At 38.2% G+C, this 22,978-nt stretch overlaps 1 protein-coding gene across 6 annotated transcripts in view; it reads right to left on the bottom strand.

The window, feature by feature from the left end:
• The window catches only part of LOC5579004, a 511,737-nt gene that overhangs the window by 14,688 nt on the left and 474,071 nt on the right, over positions 1-22,978 (bottom strand). For 4 of the 6 annotated variants that reach the window (XM_021840273.1, XM_021840210.1, XM_021840140.1 and 1 more), the window contains 4 exons: positions 18,515-18,663; positions 6,985-7,204; positions 6,542-6,918; positions 6,285-6,453 (listed from right to left, as the gene is read on the bottom strand). In XM_021840273.1, the coding sequence (XP_021695965.1) occupies positions 6,285-6,453; positions 6,542-6,918; positions 6,985-7,204; positions 18,515-18,663 (915 nt within the window). The remainder of the gene's footprint in view (positions 1-6,284; positions 6,454-6,541; positions 6,919-6,984; positions 7,205-18,514; positions 18,664-22,978) is intronic. The other 2 variants (XM_021840335.1, XM_021840082.1) reach the window with 1 other exon arrangement.

The raw sequence follows: 22,978 nt of genomic DNA, 5'->3' as shown, positions 1-22,978 counted from the left end.
AGTACCAATGAGTTACATAGAATATCCAATGTTGAAACATTGGAACAAATGTCAAATAAAATAATCAATAATTTCAGGCAAAAATCGTTACAATATTCTATTGCCACGATTAATATATGTTATATGTTTAGGTTAAGTTAGGTTAAGTATATTCAAAGCTTTTTTTTTTCTCTTATAAGCAGGTGAAATCAACTCACCTGTAAAAAATCTGAACTGCTACTGCAAATGAAATGTAATATGTTATTAACAAAAGGTTAATAAAATCTTGGATTTGTTTTACCAAATTAGGATGATAGTGTTGTCTTATAACACAGAACACCTAGATATAAGAAATAATGAATGTAATGTTTGAAATGATACTAATAAAGAAATTAAAAAAAAAAGGATTTTTTCCGCTCCCTCAGTGCCCTAGGGTACAAAAATAATTGGCGAGCTAAGAATACGAAGCAATTGACCACGAGGATGCGAAATTGTATCCGAAAGATGAACATCAGTGCTTTCCAGCACTCTTATTAGCGCATCGCGACCAAGTTGCATCATACGGCTGATCAGGGTCCCTTCTCCAATACACGTTGACGTTTTTTGAAGAATAATCATTGGTTTTAATAAAAAATACTGAATTTTTTAATAATATGAGTGAAAAAAAATCTAATTTTTATTGAGCTTCCGTTATACTTTTTTCCGTCTCCATATTCAATGAGTTATATTAAAACCTCATGCAGAGATGAATTCATTCTTGAGCGTTACCACTTACCAAGAGATATTTGATCATGCAGTTGAAAACTCGTCCGTCCCGAAAGGGATATATGAACACTTGGTTTATGGACAGCCTCTTAGCCATTTCCCAATAAAAGGAATTAGGAATCCTAAATCAACCGTGCCCCAATACCATGGGTTTTGCTCCATGATTTTGCATTCAAAAATTATTTTCAAGCATTGCAGTATTCGTTCTCATTTGATTTTGAAGCACGATCAAAGCAAGCGATCAAAACATCCCATCTGAAGCGGTCCACGATCGGCAATGTACCGCAAGTTGTAAGAAGTTTGATGAGTAAGAGCAGGGACCGAGAGCCCCGAAGAGAGAGCGATAATAAAATCCATTTTCTCTCTTGTTCAATGATTTAAATATTGCTGTTTGCATTTGAGATGCAAATCTTGACTAAACGTCCTCCGAATGCGGTAACACAAAACAATCAAAGGACACCTAGCAGCGATTAAATAAATCACTGCCACCCTAGCAAGAAAAATCTATCTCTGAAGAAATGCAGTGTTTCTTGTAAAAAATGATGAAAATCCGAATTTAGTACTATACCATTTAATTCCACTAGAGTTTGCATCCTTTTACAGATACGCGTATTTCGACCTCAACTGTAAGGCCGTTTTCAGTGTCGTGTGCTAGACTCGACCAGGGTGGGTGTACGGCTGTCGAAACGCGGGCCATGCCAGGCAGCAAATGCTGATGCATTTCAACACTCAAACAGCGAGATGCCTAGCAGCGTTGTGAGCCAAACGAATACACGTACAAAACATGAACGATAGGCGTACCGCATTGCGTATACCCCCCCTGGACTCGACTAGTACACGACACTGAAGACGGCCTTACTACAGTTGAGGTCGAAATACGCGTATCTGTCAAAGGATACAAACTCTAGTGGAATTAAATGGTATAGTACTAGAGTGTCCATTTCCCGGCCATTTTGCTCGTCCCGGGATTTGGGAAAAAAATCTATGCTTGTCCCGGGAAATCCCGGGATCCCGGGATTTATCAATTTTCTAATAAAACTAGCATTTTGGTTGAAATGGAAGTTCATTTTAACAATACCTACAATGTTTTTTTTTAATGAAATAAACAGATAATGCAACTTTTCAAAATAATATGTTAATTAAAGCAAATCACAAAAATCAAAACTTTGTTTGACTCATTACGGGTTTGCTATGAATTTTTTCATATTCTCTATACTGCCGTGAATCGCAAGTCAGTCCCATCTGTAAAAAGTAGGCATTGAGAAAATGGGCTGTGAAGTTTTCAAACTCGTTTTCCATACGAATATTCACAAATTTCCTGGGAATTGGAACATGTTTCAATCCTTCTTTCCAAACTTTCACAACTTGCTTTTCACTACGATATCTTTCCGAGAAAAATATAAAAATCATCAAAACAAGTTACATTTTTGTGTAATGGGACTGATATGCGGTTACTTTTCATAATGGGACAATTTGACTTGCTGTTTTTTTCCTATTTTTTTCGAACAAATAATATAATCTCATTAGTGCAGCTGAAAGAGCATTTGAAGATACACTGAAAACATCTTTTCGTATTTTATCCAAAATCCATTTCGTAAAACAAGATTTCGTACATATAACGCTATTTTTTGCAATTTCTCATCGTAATAGGCTGTTTTTCATCATGCCAATCTGTCATGAAACGGCCTACTTTCCTGCACTGAAGTATGCAATGCGGGAATAGTCATTACGCAACTGAAACCAGTGCTGTAATGATTCATTACGCAACGCTTTCTCATTACGCAACTGTTTTGAGTTGCGTTATGAATCATTACACAACGATTTTTCAGAAATTGTAAAACAATGGTGAATGCATTCTGATATAATTTCTGATACCCTCAAGTGGTCTTCTACGAAATAGCAAAAAATGTTGTACGTAACTCGTTGCAGAACTCGATTTTTACAGCACTCGTCGTAATTATCCTACTCGGCAAGCCTCGTAGGATAAATTTACGACTCGTGCTGTAAAAATCATCATTCTGCAACTTGTTTCGTAAACTACTATTAATTCATTGTACGAATTATTTGTACTTGACAGAATTTCGCGATTCAGTGACTTTACGAAATAATCGTAAGATGTACGATATACAATTCGTAGATGTGCGTTATCGTGTTGTTCGTATTACGAATCGTTTAGTTTTACGAAACTGATCGTTTAATCTACGAAATCATTCGTTGTTTTCTGCAACGAAAGGTTTCGTAGACACATTTCGCAAAATACAACATGACACGACCGCAGCCGAGGGAGGTAGGAAGAAGCGCGTATAAATGTTCGTTCTGAATACGAAACAAACGAATTTCGATTACGAAATGTTTAGTACATTATAACAATCATTGTTTGTTTTGATTTCGAGCTTGAATCATATTACGAAGCTGGTTGCATACATTTTACGAAACTGTTTCGTTGCAGAAAACTACGAATAATTTCGTAGTTCAAACGAACGATTTCGTAAAATAAAACAATATATATTTTCAGTGTATGCTGAAAACTGAGCTCAACTCAATTTTGACGAAAATGCAGATGGGACTGACTTGCGATTCACGGCAGTATAACACTTATAAATGGAAGTATGATAAAAACTTAAATCATAATATTAAAGCAATTTGCTTCAAACATTTGAAAAGCCATAAAAATTTATGATTAAAAGCAACGATCAAAGATCATTGTAGCTCATGGTTAAAGTTAATTACTGAACATTATTTTCTGAAGTTTACTGCCGTGAATCGTATCTGCATTTTGGTCAAAATTATATATATTATAAATTATAAATTATATCTTCTAATGATCTTTCAGCTGCACTAACAAGAAATCACTTTTTGTTCAGTAAAATTAGGAAAGAACACCAAGTCGAATTGTCACATAATAAAAAGTAAACGAATATCAGTCCCACTGCAGATTTTCGCTTCGTGTTTCACAAAAATGAATCGTTAGTTGATCATCTTTATATTTTTCTTGGAAAGGTAACGGAATGAAAAGCAAATTATGAAAGTTTCATAAGTGTGTGGTATCAATCCAAATTGTTGGAACCCTATGCTTTCTGTGGCGTTCTGATAACTCTGAGCGACAAACTACTGGTCAAATAAAGTGAAGATGAAACCCGATCTTAAATCAGGCAATCAAGTAGGCACTGCACAAACCAACATCTCACTCTTCCAGTAACGTCACAAGCAGGGTGTCATGCTTTTGGTGATGCTCCCGTTTGCCCACTTAATTCCAAACTCCACAATAAGGTAACGGAATCGAAACATTTTGCAATCTCCTGGAATTTTATGAACATTTGTATGGAAAACGAGGTTGAAAACTTTTCAGTCAATTTTCTCAATGCCCACTTTTTACAGATGGTACCGACTTGTGATTTGCGGCAGTTTAGGTGTAAATTTGTTATCTCAGCATGGGCTTATAAAAATGGCTAATATTGAAAAGAAAAACATTAAAATTTTGCAACTTACTTGCTTCGTACTTGGTAAATGGATCTTTTCATGAAAATAATTACTCGTGTATTCTCTTTTTCTACTTTTTCAAAGAAGGTTGATAGTGAGGGAAAATGTCATTGTTTTTCATTGAAATTTAGCGGTTTTCATCAAATTCCACGTACATTTCGGGAATCCCGGGATTCCCGGGATATCAGCAATAAAATCCCGGGAAACGGGAAATCCCGAAATTTGTCAAATCCCGGGATTGTTTGTCCCGGGATGTCCCGGGATGGACACTCTATATAGTACTAATTTCAGTTTTTTCATCTACATATAGGTATTCTACTAAACAGCTCGAAGATTCATTATGATCTCATACGCGCCAACTTGTGACGTAGGGTAACGGTCGTATTTTAGACCTTCTAAGGAAATGATTGTTGTTTTGTGTCCCAATTTATGATTTGCATTGCACAGATTAACCAAGTCAATGAGCAAGAATGTAGAGAAAAACTTTTTTTGAAATAAAAATGCTCGCATGGTCATGTGTAGTTCAAAATACGTCGACAATAATGCAATTGTAAAGCACTGTTTTCATTATTTTGCACCCCTAATACATTTTGGATCCTCAAAGTATATATTTTGGACCTCCAGCATTTACAATTCTCGCATAATTTGTGATCTTGCCCTAAAAGCCATTGATAACCGAGTGTGTACTAACTAAACGTTACATATACTTTGCAATTGGATTAAATGGACGAATTGAATTGAAATTTACGAAAAAGTTACACGTTTTCTCGCTTGGTGAGAATAGAACTCACGACTGCCTGTTCACTAAATAGGGTTAAAGAGGACCAGAGGGGTTATTGAGTTGAAGTCGAATTCATTCTCGTGGTGTAGGTGGAACGCACCCTACCTAGTAAACAGGGAGTCGTGAGTTCGATTCTCACCAAGAAGATGTGTAACTTTTTTGAAAAAATCACTTCAATTCCATTTACTTCAATTGCATAGTATATGTAACATTTAGTTTTTTTTTAATAATACAGTAAAATCTCCATAAATCATGGAAACCATGAAAGATCCTTTCAAACAGCTTTCCAACGGATATCTAGTCCATGACTTGATATTTCAATGATTCCTTCAATATCGGTTCAAGGACGTTTGATTGTATTTCCTAGAGTTGAGGCTACATTTTAGAATGTCGTATGCTGGAGTCAGAAAATGACCTTCAGGCAACTTCATTCCAGTCGAACACCGGAACTTTTGACACACTATGCGTTGGACTAACATTTAAGATGGTGCGTATGGTCAATAATCTTTGTACCATTCAAAATTGTCTAACAAAACAATTTGTTCAAAGGGTTCGAATTCATTGCTAAAACTATAAATGCCAGCTTGTCCTAAAATAATCAATTTATTTACAATAAAATGTTCTTGAATTCATCTACAACATGTTTCATCCTAGAGTGAAAAACCGAATTCATTCTACTTCAGCGTACTAAATCTACGTTCTACCGGTTCTACCAAAGTCAAATGTGCGTGTGTTAGTTTTCCTACGGAAATCTATCATCGTTGTTAGTGTCTTATGGTACAGTAGTGTGCCAATCGTAATAAAAAGAAGAAAAAAAAAACCTTCCACTTACTAGGTTAGCCTTAATCTCCCCGCAAACCAAAACCGGAAATAAGCGCAAACACCGGATTGTCATCTGTGGGAGTGCTTGGCGTGATCGGAAGCTGGGACTTGAAGCGTGATGGGATCAATGCGGTGAGGATATGTTCAAGCAGTTTATGGTTGGTGCGAATTGATTAGGTGGAAAAAAGGATTCTTTGTGTTCTATATATGTACAATTAGCTTAAGCATTGCAACATCCCGAATGAATGTAGAAATTATAACAACGAAAAACATGACTAAGCCCACAGAAAAACTCCCATAGGGGTGCAAAAGGGGCGAGGGCAAGCTTGATCAGAACTAGAATGGATCTTTTTTCCTGAGTGTATCACAGCGCAAACACCGATAGCTCATCGAGAAGGAAGGACGTATCCACGAGGGGGATCTTGCTAAGGAAGAAACCGATTACTCGGCTAATCACCTTGATCGTGACCGAGGACCGGTACACCTGGGGTGCGTCCGCGTTCTGGATCAGATCGATCAGGCTGCGGTCGTCGCCCTCGGTTCCGGTGATGATCGACTCGTCGTCGTCCGCTGGTCCCGTCCGGTCCTCGAAGCCTCGCAGGCAGCGGGTGCACATCTGGCCTTGCCTAAAATCGGAGCAGAAGAATGGGATGTTGTGAAATTTTCTGTTTCTCTGTCTTGAATTCGTCGGCAACACACCAACTGGACACAGACCCCACTAACCTGACTTCCTCCAGGATCGAGAGCTCCTCGTGCACCGACTTCATCTCCTCGGTGGTATTGATTTGCACTATCTTGCTCTGGAGGATCTTGTTTTCCTGCGCAATGGCTGCCAGTTGTTCCTCGAGTTCCGCCACCCGGTTCTGCTCGGCGATGAAGCACTTGCGGGTTTTCTCCAGTTCCTGCATTATCCGGATCAGCTCTTCGTTCTCCTCGGCCAGGTTCAGGTCCGAGAGGTTCTGCTGCTGGTTGGATCGGCTCTGGGAGAAACTGATTCCGAGGTGACTGCCGTCGGTGACGTCCGTCGAGTGCGATTGGTCCCGGAAGGCGAACGAGAAGTTCTCCGGCCGCGATGTGTCGATCTCGGTGATCTGGTGGAAGAAAAGAAAAGGCGTGTAAGATCAACGTTACGGCGTTCATAAATGATTGTCACTTACCTCGTCTTCCTCCGGACCACTGACATCTCCGTCACCCAGATCGGATCCAACCGGCCGCAGAAGGACTCCGCCATTGCCGTTCCGTCGGCCAGCGCCATTGCTGTCGTTCTGTAATCGTTCGTTCTTCTTGCGCTCCGCTTCCAGCTGCCGTCGGACATCGTCCAGGGTTTTGCCGAGTTCGTCGACCTTGGATTCCAGGGTTTCAATGTTGCGACACAGGCTGAAAGTCATATCGAAGAGATTATTTCGGGAGTTCCTCAGAGATTGCAATTCCCCCAGGGTTTCTATCACAAGTTCCTCTAGCGATCCCATCAGAGAGATTCAATCGGAAGTTTCTCTTCAGTAATTCCGGGAAGAGGTTTTATAGGGATTTCGTCAGAAGTGCTGCTAAGGATTCCATCAGGAGTTACTTCAGAGATTTCATCTGGAATTCCTGTAGAGATTATATCAGAAGTTTCTCAAGGAATTGCATCAGGATTTCTCCTAGGGATTTTAAAGGAAGTTTCTCCAGGCCTATTAAAGAAATAGGCATATTAAATTCTATAGCAATCCCATCAGAAGTTTCTTTAGAGATTACATTCGGAATTCCTAAAAGGATTACATCAGAAGTTCATCTAAGGATTACAAAAAGACCTGTTTCAATCCTTGGGGTAATTTCTAGTGATTAATTTCTTAAGAAATCTCTGGAACAATTTCGTGATGTAATGCTTGGATGAATTATTGATAGATTCCTTGGAACTAACTCCTCAAGGAATCCCTGAAAGAGTCTCTTGAGGAATTCATGAAGGAATCGTTAACGAAATTATTATAGAAATATCTGGAGGAATTCTTGGAGGCAGCCTTGGAGTAAGCCCTGAAGAAATCACTTGCGGAATTTTTGGATCGATCTTTGTAGTGGAGGAAATCTTGAATTATCTGTAGACGATGCTTTGAAGGAATCTCTCGAAGAATGCCTGGATGATTTCCTAAAGATATGCCTGCAGGATTTTCTACGGAGGAATTTCTAGATCAATATGTGGATAAATATTCAGAAAAATAATTGATAATATTCCTGGTAGAATTCCAAGAAGAATTACTGGTGGAATCCAGGATATCCTTCACAGATTTCCTCCTCTATGTCTGCATATTTCCTCCTAGGTTTTTTCCAGTGATTCCCCCAGATTTTTTCGGTATTTTTTCTACAATTGCTTCCAGGGATACCTCCTGAAAGTTCTCCAGAAACTATTCCAGGGGTTTTTGCAGTAATTCAGAAATTTCTCCAGGTTAACTTGTTGGAACTCCTTCAAAGATTCATTCCGGATTTTCTGCTTCAGGAATTACTCCAGAATCTCATACAGCATATGCTTCAAGGATTTCATTCTCCAGGGATTCCTCCAGGATATTCCAGGATCAGTGGCGCAATCAAGGGGGGGTTTTGGGGGTCAAAACCCCCCCCAGAGCCGAAAAATTATAAGGTTTCCAAGTATATTTTTGAAATTCAACACTACACATCATACAACTACAGAGCAGTAACTTAGTTTGGTTCGTATGAACACTGTTAATGTCAGTAGTTTTTACAGATTTATTCTTCAAAGTTGTTGTTTTTTTTCTTAAACTCTTCATGGAGTTTGATAAAAATAAAATTATCTGGTAATTACTGCTATAAAAAGCTAATGAATAACAAAAAACTTCTGATTAGAGAGAAAAACAAATCTGCGAATGCTATTGAATTTAGCTCCCAGTTGAAACATTCGCCACCAATAGGAATTTCAACAATGTTGTGATTTTGTAGGTATGAATCAATAATTACATTCTATTTTTTAAGTAAATCGTAAAAAATACATAGGGTGTTAATTTAAAATTTTTGAATTTGTCCATTAAAAATATGAATGCATTGGCGTCCCACTAAACTAGTAAAACAATCGTATTATGTACTAAGTCTTCCAAAAATAAAATTTAATTGTAGCATTGAAAATTTTAGGGTGTTATCACACATTTGCAAATAAAATATTCACAATGAAAGCAGAACTCATTTTTGACTTTTTTACTCGATTTTCTAGATTGCCATTTCTGTAAGATGTGACAATTCGTCTTCTTATGGCAGTTTAGTTTTGCAATCTTGATTAACTTTTCACCTTCTACAACAATAGGGGCAATGATTTCTATTGCAAATTGCTGCACTTAATAATCGAAGTCATTTATATTGTTGAAAAATTTCAAAATATAGCGGTTGAATAGCATCACGCGCATGTATTGCAATTGCCTAATTTATTTTACTATGCAAAAAAAACTTACTTAAATTCATCAATTCGATTTTTTGTCAGAAAATATCTTCTCAAAGAGTATTTTGAAATTCACAAAACCCCCCCTAGAGCCAAATCCTGGTTGCGCTACTGTCCAGGATCAAGGAATACCTCCAAGCAATCATCTCCGGATTCATACAGAAATTCTTCAAGTGATTATTCTAGAAATGTAATAATTATATGACCAGGAGTGTTTCCCCGAATCTCCACCTGGGGTTCCTTCATAAATTCTTCCAAAAATCTCATCACGGGTTCCCACAGGATTTCCTTTTGGGAATTTTTCAGTCATTAGTTTAGGGATTTTTCCACTTATTTCACTTATTCATGAAGAAATTCTTGGAGGAATTCCTGAAAAAAAAAATCCTGGTGAAATCCCTGAGAGATCTCCCAGGGGAATCTCTGAAAAAACTTCAGGAAGAATGCTAAGAAGAATCCTTGAAAGAACTCCTGGAGGTATTCATAAAGCATAATCTCTGGAGCAACTCGAAGGAATCCTTTAAGGGATACAAGGACAAATTCCTGGAAGAACTTCTAAGGGATCTCTAGTGGAACTCCTTTAAGAATCTCTCGACAAACTCTTGGAGGAATCGCTGGAAAAACTCCTGAAGGTATTTCTTAAGGAACTCCTGGAGTAATTCCCGAAGGAACTCCTGAAGTAGAATAACCCTGAAAGAATTCCCAAAAGATGCAGGAAATTTAAAAGAATACCTGAAGGAACTTCTGGAGGAATTTCCGAAGAACCTTCTGAAGGAATTCCTGAACGAATTCCAGGAGGAATTCTGAAGGAACTCTTAGAGAAATTCCTGAAAGAATGTCTGGAGGTATTGAAGGAACTCCTGGACGAAATCTTGGAGATACTTATGAAGGAACTCTTTGAAAAAATCCTGAAGGAACTTCTTAGGGAATTCCTGGAGATACTCTTGAAAGAATTCCTGAAAGAACTCTTGGAAGAATTTCTGAAGGATATATTTGTTTTTGTATGAACTCCTGGAGGAATTCCTTAAGGAACTCTTGGACGTATTACCGGAAGAACACCTGGAGGAATTTCTGAAGGAACTCCTGGAGGAATTCCTATAGGAACTCGTGAAGCAACTTCTGGAATAGTTCCTGAAGGGAACTCCTGGAGAAAGTCCTGAAGGAACTCCTGGAGAAATTTCTGAAATACCTTCTGAAGGGATTCCAGGAAGAGGTCCTGGAGGTATTCCAAAAGGAACTCCTGGTGGAAGTCATGATTGAATTCCTGGAGGGTTTTCCTGAAGAAACTCTTGAGGGAACTCCAGAAGGAATTCCTAAAGAAAATCCTGGAGCAACTCCTGAAGCAATTCCTTAAGGAAACTTTGCAAAAATCTTGAAAAATCTCGTGGAGCAATTTCTGAATGATATCTTGAAGGGATTCCTGGAGATACTCCTGGAGGATTTTCCTAAAGGAACTTCCGAAGGAATTCCTGAAAGAATTCTTAGGGATTCTAGGGATTCCTAGAGGAACTTGTAGGAATTCCTGAAGAAACTTTTGGAACAATTCCTAAAGGAACTACAGGAAAAATTCCTGAAGGAACCCCTGTAGAAATTCCTGAAAAACTCCAGGAGAAATTTCTGAAGCTACTGCTGAAGGAATTGTTGAAGGAAACCCTGGAGGATTTTCTGATAGACCTTCTGTAGGAATTCCTGAAGGAAATCCTGGAAGTATATTTGGAGGAATTCCTGGAGGAACTCATGGGCAAATCTCAGAATAAAATCTTTTAGGAATTCTTGGAAGAATTTCTGAAAGCATTACTGAAGGCACTCCGTGATGAATTCCTGGACTTACTCCTGGAGAGGTTCCTGCAGGTATTCTTGGAATAATTCCTGAAGGAATTCCTGTAGAAACTTTTGAAGGAATTCTTGAGGTATTACTGAAGGAACACCTGGAGGAATTCCTGAAGATTCTCTTGCAGTAATTCTCGAACGAACACTTGGTAAAATTCCTGAAGGAACTCCTGGAGCAATGCTTGAAGGAAACCCTGGAGGAAATCTTGAAGAAATTGTTAGAAGAATTCCTGAAGATACTCCTGGAGGAATTTCTGAGCAAATTCCTGGAGGAATACCTGAAGAAACTCCTGGATGAATTCCTAAAAGAACTTCCTGCAGAATTCATCGAGAAATGTCTAAAGAATTCCGGGAGAAATCCCTAAGAAACTCCTGGAGCAATTCGTGAAGGGTTTTCTGAAGGAATGCCTGGAAGAATTTCTGGAGGAATTCCGAAAGAATATCCTGGAGTAACTCCTGAAGGAACACCTTAAGGAACACCTTAAGGAATTTCTGAAGTAAATCCTCGAAGATTTTCTGAAAGATTTCCTGAAGTAATTCCACCTGATATCCACCGGATAAAAAATATCAATGAATAAATGATACGACGTTCCAGAGTCGAGAGGATAGTTATGAAGCATCAAGACAAACTAATTAAAAATGTTATTACAGTCAACTCTCCCTAACTCGATATTGAAGGGACCATCGAGTTAGGGAGGTATCGAGTTACAGAACACAAAACCAGTGCAACTGCGATCCGAGGGACCATCGAGTTAGCCATGAAAACCAACTTTTACTATGGTTCTCTAACTCGATATCGAGATACAGAATATCGAGTAAGGGAGAGTTAACTGTAGTACGGAATTTTAGCTTATCGTCGTGCATTGGTATTTGTCTAATGGCAACATATGTACCAGGGTTTTATATTTAATGATCTACAAAGTTTTCTCCAGGAATTTCAACAGGAATTTCACCAGGAATACTCTCAGAAGTTCTTCCAGGAGTCCCTATAAAAATTTCTACAGAAAATTCTACATGAATTCGATTGTTCTTCAAGTTTCATCAGGAATTCCCAAAAAAAATCTTTAGGGGTTCTCTAAAATATTCTTCTGAAATTCCTCCAGGAACTACTTCAGAGGTTAAAGCAGGATTTTTTTCTAGAGATTCATTTTTTAACTCAGGCATTATGAAAGAATCATTTTCTGAATCACATTTTCAAAAAATTCTCCCAAATGTTTTCCCCGGTATATATTAAAAAAAATCTCCGTATAATTCATCGCAAATTCCTCCTCCACTACTTTCATCTAAGTTTCTCCAGAGTTATAAAGTATTCCTTCAAAAGTTTTTTCAGGAATTCTTCCAGGAATGCTTCCAATGATTCATCCAGGAATTCTTGCAGGTATGTGTGTAAGAAATCATCCAAGGGTTTCAAATGGGATTCATCCAGAGATTCCATAAGCAATTTCACCAGGAGTTTCTCCTTCAAGATACCTTCAAGAATTCTTCTAAAGATTCCTCCAGGCATTTCTCCAGGGATTAAACTAGAAATTTGTTAGATTAGATTTTTTCGGGGATTCCTCCAAGTATTCCATAAGTAATCCTTAAAAGTTTTCATCAGGAATTTCTTTAGTGGCTCATCCATATATATTTTTTAAAATTCCTTCAGGATTTTTTCCGCGAAACTTTCCAGAAATTCTCCCAGAAGTTTATCCCGGAATTTCTACAGGAATCTCTCCAGGTACTCTATCGCTCATTACTCCACCATTTAGTATGAAGCTTTACCTGATTTTTTTCATAGAGATTCTTTCAATAGTCTCTTTAGGCATTCTTGTGATATTACCGGCAAATGGTGAACATTTCTCTAAAAGCTTTGTCAAGAATTCCGTTAGGTATACTTCTAGGAATTCTTCCAAGAATTTCTTGTGGAGCTTCTCCAAAGGTTTTCCGGGGATTTCACCAGGAATTCTCCGGAGAGCCTACCTGCAATTCCTCCTTGGATCCTAGCAGCAATTTTTCAGGGATTCCACCGGGAAGCCTAATGAGATTCAACTAGAAATTCCACTAGAAGCGTCCCTAGAGATTCCACCAGGAATTTATCCAGCGATCACACCAGAAAAATAAATCAAACCAAAACTTTGAAGCAATCATTGGAAGAATTCCAGGGGAAGTCATTTGGAGAATTCTCGAAGGAATTACTGAACAAAATTCTTGAAGAATTCTAGGGAGAGTTCTATGAGTATATTCTTGTAGAAATCGTGATGAAATTTCAACGGGAGTTATATATGGAATTTCTGTAGGAGTTCCACATTCCAACAATCCCTCTTAAAATTTTTGATGGGATTCATGGTGTTTTCCCCGAAAAAAGTCTCTGGAAAAAAATCCTTGTGGATTTCTTGAAGAAATTCTTGATGAAATCCTTTGAGGGTATCTGGTTGATATTTATTTCTTCTTTTCTTCCTTTTCTTTTTGGCGTTATGTCTAGTTTGCCACGCGCTGACAGCTTGAGTACCGGTCCTCAAAGTGTCAAATAAATTTTAACAACATGCACTACAACATGACATCGAACAAACAATGAAAAGATACAGTTAAAGGTGATAATAACCTAATTCAGTTTTGTAAGAACAGCGCCATTAGCGTTCTACTACTAATATTTCTATTGCACTTCCACAGTTATTAACTGAGAGCTTTCTTTGCCGATTTGCCATTTTGCATTTGTATATCGTGCTGCAGGTACGAAGAAACTCTATGCTCTGGAATCAAAAATGGTTAAAAGGAAAAAGATGATCGACTCTTTATTTTGCCATACATTTTGCCGACGACACGTTATTCAAGTAACACTACTGCCATCTGTTGAGTCAAAAGCGCGTAAACATTATATTCAGCTAAGTTTAAATCATCGTGCAATCAAAAAACAAAAAGTGGAAGAAATCAAAACAACCACGCTTAAAAATGGTTACACAGAAGTGAGTTCGACTCTCATAAACTCAGGCTTTTATAGACCAACACAAAATTTGAGTAATTTTTATGCATACTAAAAATGTTTATGTGCTGATTTTTTCTTCTTTCTCTCACATTTTATGCAATTTAGAGATAATTGGCAATATCTAACATCCCCGTTTGAGCTGTGTAGCTTTTTTCAAGCGTCAATGTCATAAACGAACACCTCAACATCTGGTGGTCACTAGGAGAACGTTGCATATTCGTTGGCTTTTGACTCACCAGAGCGGCGCTATTCATGTCGCCCAGAAAAGGTGGGAATCGGTTATCTTTTTCCTTCTAACCATCTTTGCTGGAATTTAAAAAAAAAACATTCCAAGAGATCCTCGAGCGATTAGATTCAAATATCGAGTAGAATTCCTGTATAAATTTCTGGTAGAATGCCTGGTGAAATTAGTACGAGAATTCCGTGGAATTGCTAGTGAAATTCTTGGATGAATATCTTTGGTGGAATTTATGGAGAAATTCTCCAGAGGAATCTCGAGTCTCGAGTCCAGAAGCTCCTATAAGAGATTCGTCCTTGACACCTCAAATACTTCTCAAAGAATTTTATTTCGTAACATCTTTCAGAAGTTCCTCCTTAAAGAATACTGTAAAATTCTTTCAGAAATTCTTCAAAGATTTCCAAAAATATCCCTGAGGAATCCTCCAAAAATCATAAATTTTTTTTTTTCAGAGATTCCTACAGAGACTTTTTAAGAAAAACCCCCAAGAAACTCCTCCAAAAAATTGTTAAAAGAATCCTCTTAAAATTCCACCTGGAATAACTCCGGAAATTTTTCCAAGAACTTTCTCCAAGGATTTCTTTTGATGTTCCTTACCAACAGAAATTCGTTAATAGATTTATTAAAATATTCCTCCAGGGGTACCCTAAGAAGGGATCCATTCAGAAATTCCTGCAGAGATTATTTCTTCAGAGAGTGCCCAGCAATCAGAAAATTGTTCATAAAATCCTTCAGAAATTCTTTAGGAGATTTCTTAAATATTTCCACCAGGAATTTCTCCATAAATTTTACCAAAAATTCATCCAGAGATTGCACTAGTTTCGCAGCCACCGGGAACTTCTCCAGAGAATCCATTGATCCATAGATTCTACCAGTGAAATCTCTCCACAAAAAAATATTTCCCCTTCAAGAGTTCTTCAAAAGATTCCACCGAGAAATCTTCCAGAGACTCTTTCAAGGATTACACTAAATAGGAGTTATTTCAGAAATTCCACTAGTTTTGCCTCATGGGATTAAGCTAGCAAATCCATCAGAATTTCCAAGAAAAAAATCTTTTTGGGATTCCGTAAGTATTCACGGTAGTTGAAATCACTCTGTTTTCATTAGTCTATTTAGTGTTTTATCTTTTTCCCACAAATTTTCTCTCTATAATTACATTATAGTTTTAACTTGAAATACTTTTAGGGATTTCAACAAGAAAATCATCATTGACTCAATCAGGAACCCGTACGGGGATTCAATTGAAAATTGCTCCAGGATTTCGAACAGGAATTAACCCAGGGATTCGACCAGCAATTTTTTTCATGATTCTACTATTTCCTCCAAAGACTACAAGTGGAATTCCAACAGAGATTCCATCAGGAATTCTGACAACCATTTCATCAGAAATATTTCTAGGGATTATACCAGGATATGCTCCAGCCATCCCAACCAGTTTTTCTCCTGATTTTTTTTTACAAATTTCCTATTACCAATTCTACCAGAAGTTTCACAAACATCTATTTCAGGGATACCCCTAGTATTTTCTTTGAAATTCCTGCAGGAATTAGTTAACAGGTCCCAATAGGAATATTCTCAGGGATTTCACCAAACCTCCTCCAAAGTATTTTCTCAACGGATTTCTTCCGGAATTCTTAAGGAGATTCAATCAAGATTTCTGCCCGAGATTCGACCATGATTTTTTCCAGGAATTCTTCAAAGAAATCCTTCAGAGATTCCACCAAACAATTTAATAACAATTATGAGGATTTTGTTGTGGAAATTCTTGTGGAATCTTTGGAAAACTTCCTGGTGAAATCGCCGGAGGAAATCTTAATTCCTGATGAAATTCATGCTGGAATTTTAGTTGTGAAATTCCTTAAAAATACTGGTAGAATGTCTGAAAGATTCCCAAGTGGAAAACTAGAGATGGGTAAAAAGAATCGGAGCCGTTCAAAAGAACCGGATCACTCAAAAGAACGAGTAAACCGTGGCTCTTTTTTTTGCGCGAGTCGGTTCATTTGATCAGCACGGATCAGACAAAAAGGGACCCGGACATTGGACAAATCGATTCTTTTCTCCTCTTCTCCTTCGTTCGTTTTCGGCTACGCTTGACACGTACGTGTCTTGCTTTGCGCGCCACGGCACACATGCAAACTCATTTTGCTACAGTTCCGCAAAGTCAGCATACACAGCCAAGCAATTAATTTGGCCCGCCCATTTTCACACAGCAGATGAAAGATAGAGAGAAAATGTGCCAATCATTAGTTTCTGGGGAAAAATGTACGAATAATGAGAGAGCGATTCGCTCAGAGCGAAAGATACGACGCATGTCGCGCAACAGGGAGTGAAGTGAACTGCTCATTTTTCCGTTCGCTCAGTTCAGTTCGCTCTTCCTTTGCGAGGCGCTGAAGCGTTCGAAAGATCTGGTTCACTAAAATGAGTGATTCGGATCGGATCCGGTCGTTTTGCCCATCTCTAGTGGAAACACTAGCAAAATTTCTGGTGGAATCGATGAAGGATTTACAAATGAAATCCCTGAGATTATTCTTAGTGGAACATTTGGAGAAATTTCAGTAGAAGCTCGTAGAAGGAATACGAATGGAATCCCTGGAGAAATTCGTGAGATCGTTGGTGGAATTTCACAAGGAATTTCTGAAGTAATCTTACAAAAAAATCCTAGTAAAATACTTTTTGGCATTCCTGCGTGAAATTATTGGATGAATTCCAGGTTGTTTCCCTGAAGGAATTCCTGGTGGAATCCTTAGAGGAACTTCTGGTCCCATTCCTGGGAAAATTCCTTGTCCAATCCCAGAGAGAATCGATAGAAATACTTCTTGTGGAAATCCTGTTGGAATCCCTGGAAAAATCTCTGGAAGAAATCTTGATGCAAATCCTAGAGAAAATCCTTGTGAGAATTCGTAGTACAAATTTCCGGAAAAACTCCAGGTTTCCCTGTAGAAAATACTGGTAGAATCCCTTGTGGCACTTCTGATGACTTTCTTCAAGGATTTCCAGCAATAATTATTGCTTCAATATCTGGAGGAATTCGTGGTAGAATCCGTAAAGGGAATTCCGATAAAATCGCGATGGAAGAATTTCTGGTGGAATCCCTAGTCAAAATTCTGAAGAAATTCCTGAAACTTGTTTTAGTGTAATTCCTGTTAATTGTTTTGTGCATATTTTTCGAAATTCCAGGTGGAAATGTCGGGTGGAATTCCGCATGAAATCGCTGAAGAACAGTTTTTCCTATCAAATATCTTGATGAACTTCTTTGTGAAATCTTTGGAAGAATTCATTTCAAAACCCCAGAAACAATCATTATTGAATCCATATTGGTATTCCTGGAGCTGGAATCCCTGGAGGAATCCCCGGAGGAAATACAGGACAGTTTTAAATTCTTGTAGAAATTCTGGTTATACATCTGTAAACAATCTGATTGATTTTCAAATGAAATCGTTCGAATATATCCATCATTCGAACGAAATCGTTGGTGACGGGCTAAAGCTACAATTTGACTAGCACCGGCGTCAGTTCGTACAACTGCCCCACAGACAGTAGGATCAGTTCGTCAAACACTTGGCTCCTCCCACCAGCGGTTTGAGTGAAATCAAACTCGTTTGATTTTTGCCGACCGATCCGTCAACCGTCAAACATGTTTCACAAACTGTCAAATTGGTTCGTCAAGCAGCATCACACACGGTCAACATAGTACCATTATGAGCACCAACCCGAGGGGCGGAGTCAATGTTGGTCAAACCGTCTGAGCGTCTGTGGGCTGCATTAGGCATGTAGTGCATTTGTAGTGCTTTTTAAATTCCTATATGCATTTCCGATGCTTATTTGGGGCTTATTATCAGTGCTTATGGTTACTTGGGAATATGTTTGAAGGTTGTGCGCTCCCACACGCCTCTGTCCTATTTGTGGAACGACTCGACGCAGTTCCGAAAATAGGTTATGTTTGTTTGGTCAAATGCCGCGATGGACGGACGGCGGCGGTTAAATTAGGTAAGTGCTTACGCACGCTATCTCGCAGATTCCTATAGAGAAGAAGCGATCTTTTGTTATTGTTTGGACGATAGCTTCTCCTCAAAATAGATCGAATGCGCGCGCGTTTTTCTGTCCGGCTTTCGTTGTTCTGATTTAGTTGAAGGTGTGTTCGCGTCACGACCCATCTTCCCCTAAATGGGGATTGACGTGATGAGTTGTTTACCCACAAATTGTTCAAGATCACCATAAAGCTGAATAAAGAAGAATACTTACGTTTTGACATGCTTCTTTTCGGCTTGGTTTTCTAACGCTAACTTGTACTTGTCCCGCTCGAGGTCCTGTATGCTGACTTCCAGCTGTTCGTAGATTTTCATCCGCGAGTCGTTGACCTCCCGCAGGGCGCCATTCTGTTTCGTTAGGTACTGTAAAAGAGACGAAATAAGAAAGGGATAGAAAGTTAGTTGTGTTTAAATGTTTTTTCAGGAATTCTTGTAAATTGTTTTCCGTTGTCATATTGAAGACTTTACGAAGTCATGAACTGCCTACAGTGAATGCCTCTTGGTCTCATCAATTGCTCAAAACTCGTCAACCTTTCTCAAAAATGTCTCGAGTTTCAAATATAACAATGTGTGTTTGCGGGTGTCCTCTTGGGGGAGACTTGTTACCTCTTTTACAGAATATACGGAAATAATTATCAATTTGCCTTGTTTGTAGATACAGTACCATTCTTAAATTAGATTGCTGTGTGGATTGTTATCAGCATTAAATGCATTAATTTTTCAATTAAATTTTCAAATGCATTAAATTTTCAACAACACGTAATGGATTAAGTGGAGGCCTAGGTTTCCTTAGCGGTAAACCCGTAGCTATTCAGCAAGACCATGCTGAGAGTTGTGGATTCGGATCTCATCGGTCGAGAATCTTTTCGTGATGAAAATTTTCATAGAGAATCTTCGTGCCTGCCACACGATATACGAACGCAAAAATCATCATTTGACAAAGAAAGCTCTTAGTTCATAACTGTTGAAAAATCATAAGAAGATAAACTTCAAATAAGAGCCATGAAGTTCAAAAAGTTAAAAATTTCTGATATCAAATGGCAAATGCGAACAGATCAGCCCTAATTCATCTTGATTGTCAATCAGCCTTGAAAGCTAGTGTTATAAAATGCGGGGTCTAGATGATCAAATTGCTATCTTCTTCGATTGCAATTGGCAATTAGACGCCAGTGAGGCGTCAAATTATTTCGCATCGAAAAACAAACGCAAATTGCAGCTTTGAATTCATGTTTTATTACCTAAAGTAAATCAAAGCTTTACCAAAGTGTATAATGACCAATTTAGCCATCTGACACACACATGTAACGTCGCAGCCCATCTTTTGACGGATCTGACCAAATTAAATCATCTAATAGCCGCAAATTATGATCTGCTGCTAAACTATCTCGCCCGAAGCATTCCAAGCCTCGGATTGCGATTTTTTTCTCTCTCCAAATAGTGATCGATCAACCGAACAGGTTATTAAATCATCCAATTTTCAATTCTCTGAAAAAGATCTTTAGCGAATTGCGCTCGAATCGCCGCACACCCTTCTTCAAGCAACCACACCTACCTTGGACCTCACACTGGATCTCGCTTATTACACGAGATCGAACGAGAAAAATGTCCATTACATCAGCACAGTCCGCGCTCCAGCTTCTTCGATTCGAGGGGCGATCTCTCGGCCCAGTCGAATTCCCTTTGCAATGACCGATTGCGAACCGTACCACTGTGGTATAAAAGCGACCAAAACCTCAAAAATCAAAGTGATTTTCTCGGATTCATTCGATTTTGAAATTCACACAACTATTTGAATACACTTAAATGGACTTGGTTTTTCATTAAAAAATGTTATAAGCTGTCCATAATTCACCAGTAGATAATTTTAAAGAGGGCTCAAATCGTAGTGGTATCTTTGAAAAAAAAGTTGAGTTTGTTCATTAATACATAAAATACATCTGAATTGAATAAAAACTGAAATAGTGCAGAAAGTTTAGCCCTGGGCTAGTTCATCTCTGGATCAACGGCTCTACGTCCCTACCGAACATTTTTGTCATAAGTGACTATCTTGGAGATGGGATAAGATCCCATGTACTCGTGCGAGAAATGCGTGTGTTCTAACCACTATACCTGGTTCGTCCCTAACTGATACTTAATTATGGTTAAGGGCAACAAATTTAAATTGAGTATTACTTTATTAAATTTTGTGTTATGGGTACTATGGACATAAGTGACAAATTAAGCTTTTCAAATAGGTTTGACCACATGCTCAAAATTGGAAATTGAATACAACAGGTCTAACCGTTTCATATCTTTTATTACAGTGGTTTGCAAATTTTTTGAAGCTGCTTTTTCCCAACTCAAATTATATTCTCGACACACTGTTTAAAAGTCACGTCCGTAAGAATCTTGACAGAAGTTTACCAAACATCTTTCTTTGAGCTGGATAATGAACTTTTAAAACAGGATATTGCCAAAATCTAACAAAATCAAGTTGTTGAGTTTTAGAAGTACAACGAAAATTTCTTCGAGAATCATCCTATGATTTGAAAGATTTTTTCATGAATCTCCGAAGTTGCACCAGATTCCACAAAGCTCTCGTTAAGAAATTTTCGAAAGATAGCATTGCCTCTGCAAGATGTTTTTAATATTTAGTGTAATTTGCTAATGGATTTCTTGAGAGTCAATTAACGGGGAATTATTTGAAAATTGTCGTCAGGAATTCTCCATTAAAACTTGTCAAATATTCGTCAAGAATATGGTCAGGAATCCTTCGAGGATCATTAATACAGATATGACTCGAAAATCTCATCAGTCCTGCTAATAGAATCAAGAAGACTTTGCCAGTGGTTTAAGTGGAAACAGAGGACAATTTGGAATTTCTTTAGTCCCGACAATAGAGACTTCCAAGATTTTTTTTTTGTGGAACCCGCCAAAAAACTGACGACATCTGTCAAGGATCAGGCTAGCGGTGGGATATCTATGCTCAGAGTAACACTTCGAACACAGAGCAAGCTTGTGTTACTCACATTTTGCTCACAACTGTTTCCGGGTAATTGGATTTTTAAAGCAACGGACATCAAGTTTACGCAGTGCATTGATATATTACGTTGACCCCGATTGATTTTTGTTGGCAGAATTTGAATTAAACGATATGAAAACTTTGCTTCCACTAGATTGAAGTATTTGCAGACCACACAATTCTGTTTCTTATCGGGGAACTATCAGAGGGAATTTTTTATCTAAATAATCGCACGTCATTGACACCACATATTTCAACATAATAATCTCAGAGTTGCTCGCTATCTAACAAGGGTTAGCTTAAAAGCAAGAGCTGTCCACCCCCTTGAATCAGGCCGGAATAAACAGAATTTTCCTACGGATACTCTTCTAGGGGATGGGAGCCTTGTTTTAATACCTGTGGTGAGGCTACAAAAACCTTGACTATTCCCTGATTAGGCTGACTAATCTTGTCTTTCTAACAGAAACACATCAAAATGTCTATGCAACAATGTCGACTCCCAACACTGTGGAAGTCATCGTTCATGTTTACGGAGCACAAAAAGAACGTCAATAACAATGTTCGAACCTACAGAGGAATCACTTCTTTATGTGCATGCTCAAAACTATTGGAAATCGTAGTGTTTTCACGTGTAAAGGCGATTTTTTCAGCGACAACGTAGCTCGGTTCAAATCATACTTGTATGACAGGAAACTCGCGGTCAAAATTGGCTCATTGGTCTCCAGCTGGTTCTTCAACGGTTCAAGAGTACCTCAAGGGAGTAACCTTGGCCCATTACTGTTTTCCCCTTTTTCTCCAATGATGTCATCTTAGTTCTCGGTGAAGACTTCTGCATGCTTTACGTCGACGATAAGAAGATTTACAAGATTATTGAGAACATTTCTGACTTTTACGAGTTACAATCGCTTCTTGATCGGCTTATTGAGTGGTGTGGGGCAAACAAAATGACACTTAGTGTTAATGAATGCTTTATCATTTGTTTCCATGGTTTAGTGAAGAATCTATTTCACGTGTGGACCCTATACGAGACTTGGGCCTAATTCTTGATACCGAATTCACCTTCAAGTTTCATGACGAGGAGATCGTGAAAAAAGCCCGTCGTCAACTAGGATTTATCCCTCTTTCAAAATTTTAGTTAAAATAAGTAAATAAATAAATAACTAGGACCTATGTCCAAATTTACAAAGGAATTCCGCGACCCATACACTTTCAAATTATTGTATGTAGGTCTGGTCCGTCCTATACTGGAATCATTCTCTATTGTTTGGGATCCCTACCAATGATTGACCGAATTAAAGCTGTGCATCGCAAATTCATGAGATTCGCCTTACGGTAGCTCCCTTGGAATGTGAACCTGACTCCGTACGGAGCTAGATGCCAGCTTCTGCAAATAGAACCATTACAACCACGAAGAGATATACGCTATACAGTATATACGCTCTGCTCTTTCGATTGCCACGACGAATCAACGCCTACGATTCGAACGAGCTTATTCGATCTATGACGAACGTTTCCAATCACATGTATCTGGCCAATAACATAGATTTTATTTAATATTAACGTTCATACAATAACTATAGATTCCTTAAAGCACACAATATTGTCAAATAAATACACCACCAAATGAATAAAAAATAAATTAATAAATAAATAAATAACAATTTCCAGATTTAAGAA

The sequence above is a fragment of the Aedes aegypti genome, chromosome 1, assembly GCF_002204515.2.
Source record: "Aedes aegypti strain LVP_AGWG chromosome 1, AaegL5.0 Primary Assembly, whole genome shotgun sequence".
NCBI lineage: Eukaryota > Metazoa > Arthropoda > Insecta > Diptera > Culicidae > Aedes > Aedes aegypti.
Note: the sequence above shows the minus strand (reverse complement) of the source record. Positions and strands in the feature narration are given on the sequence as shown.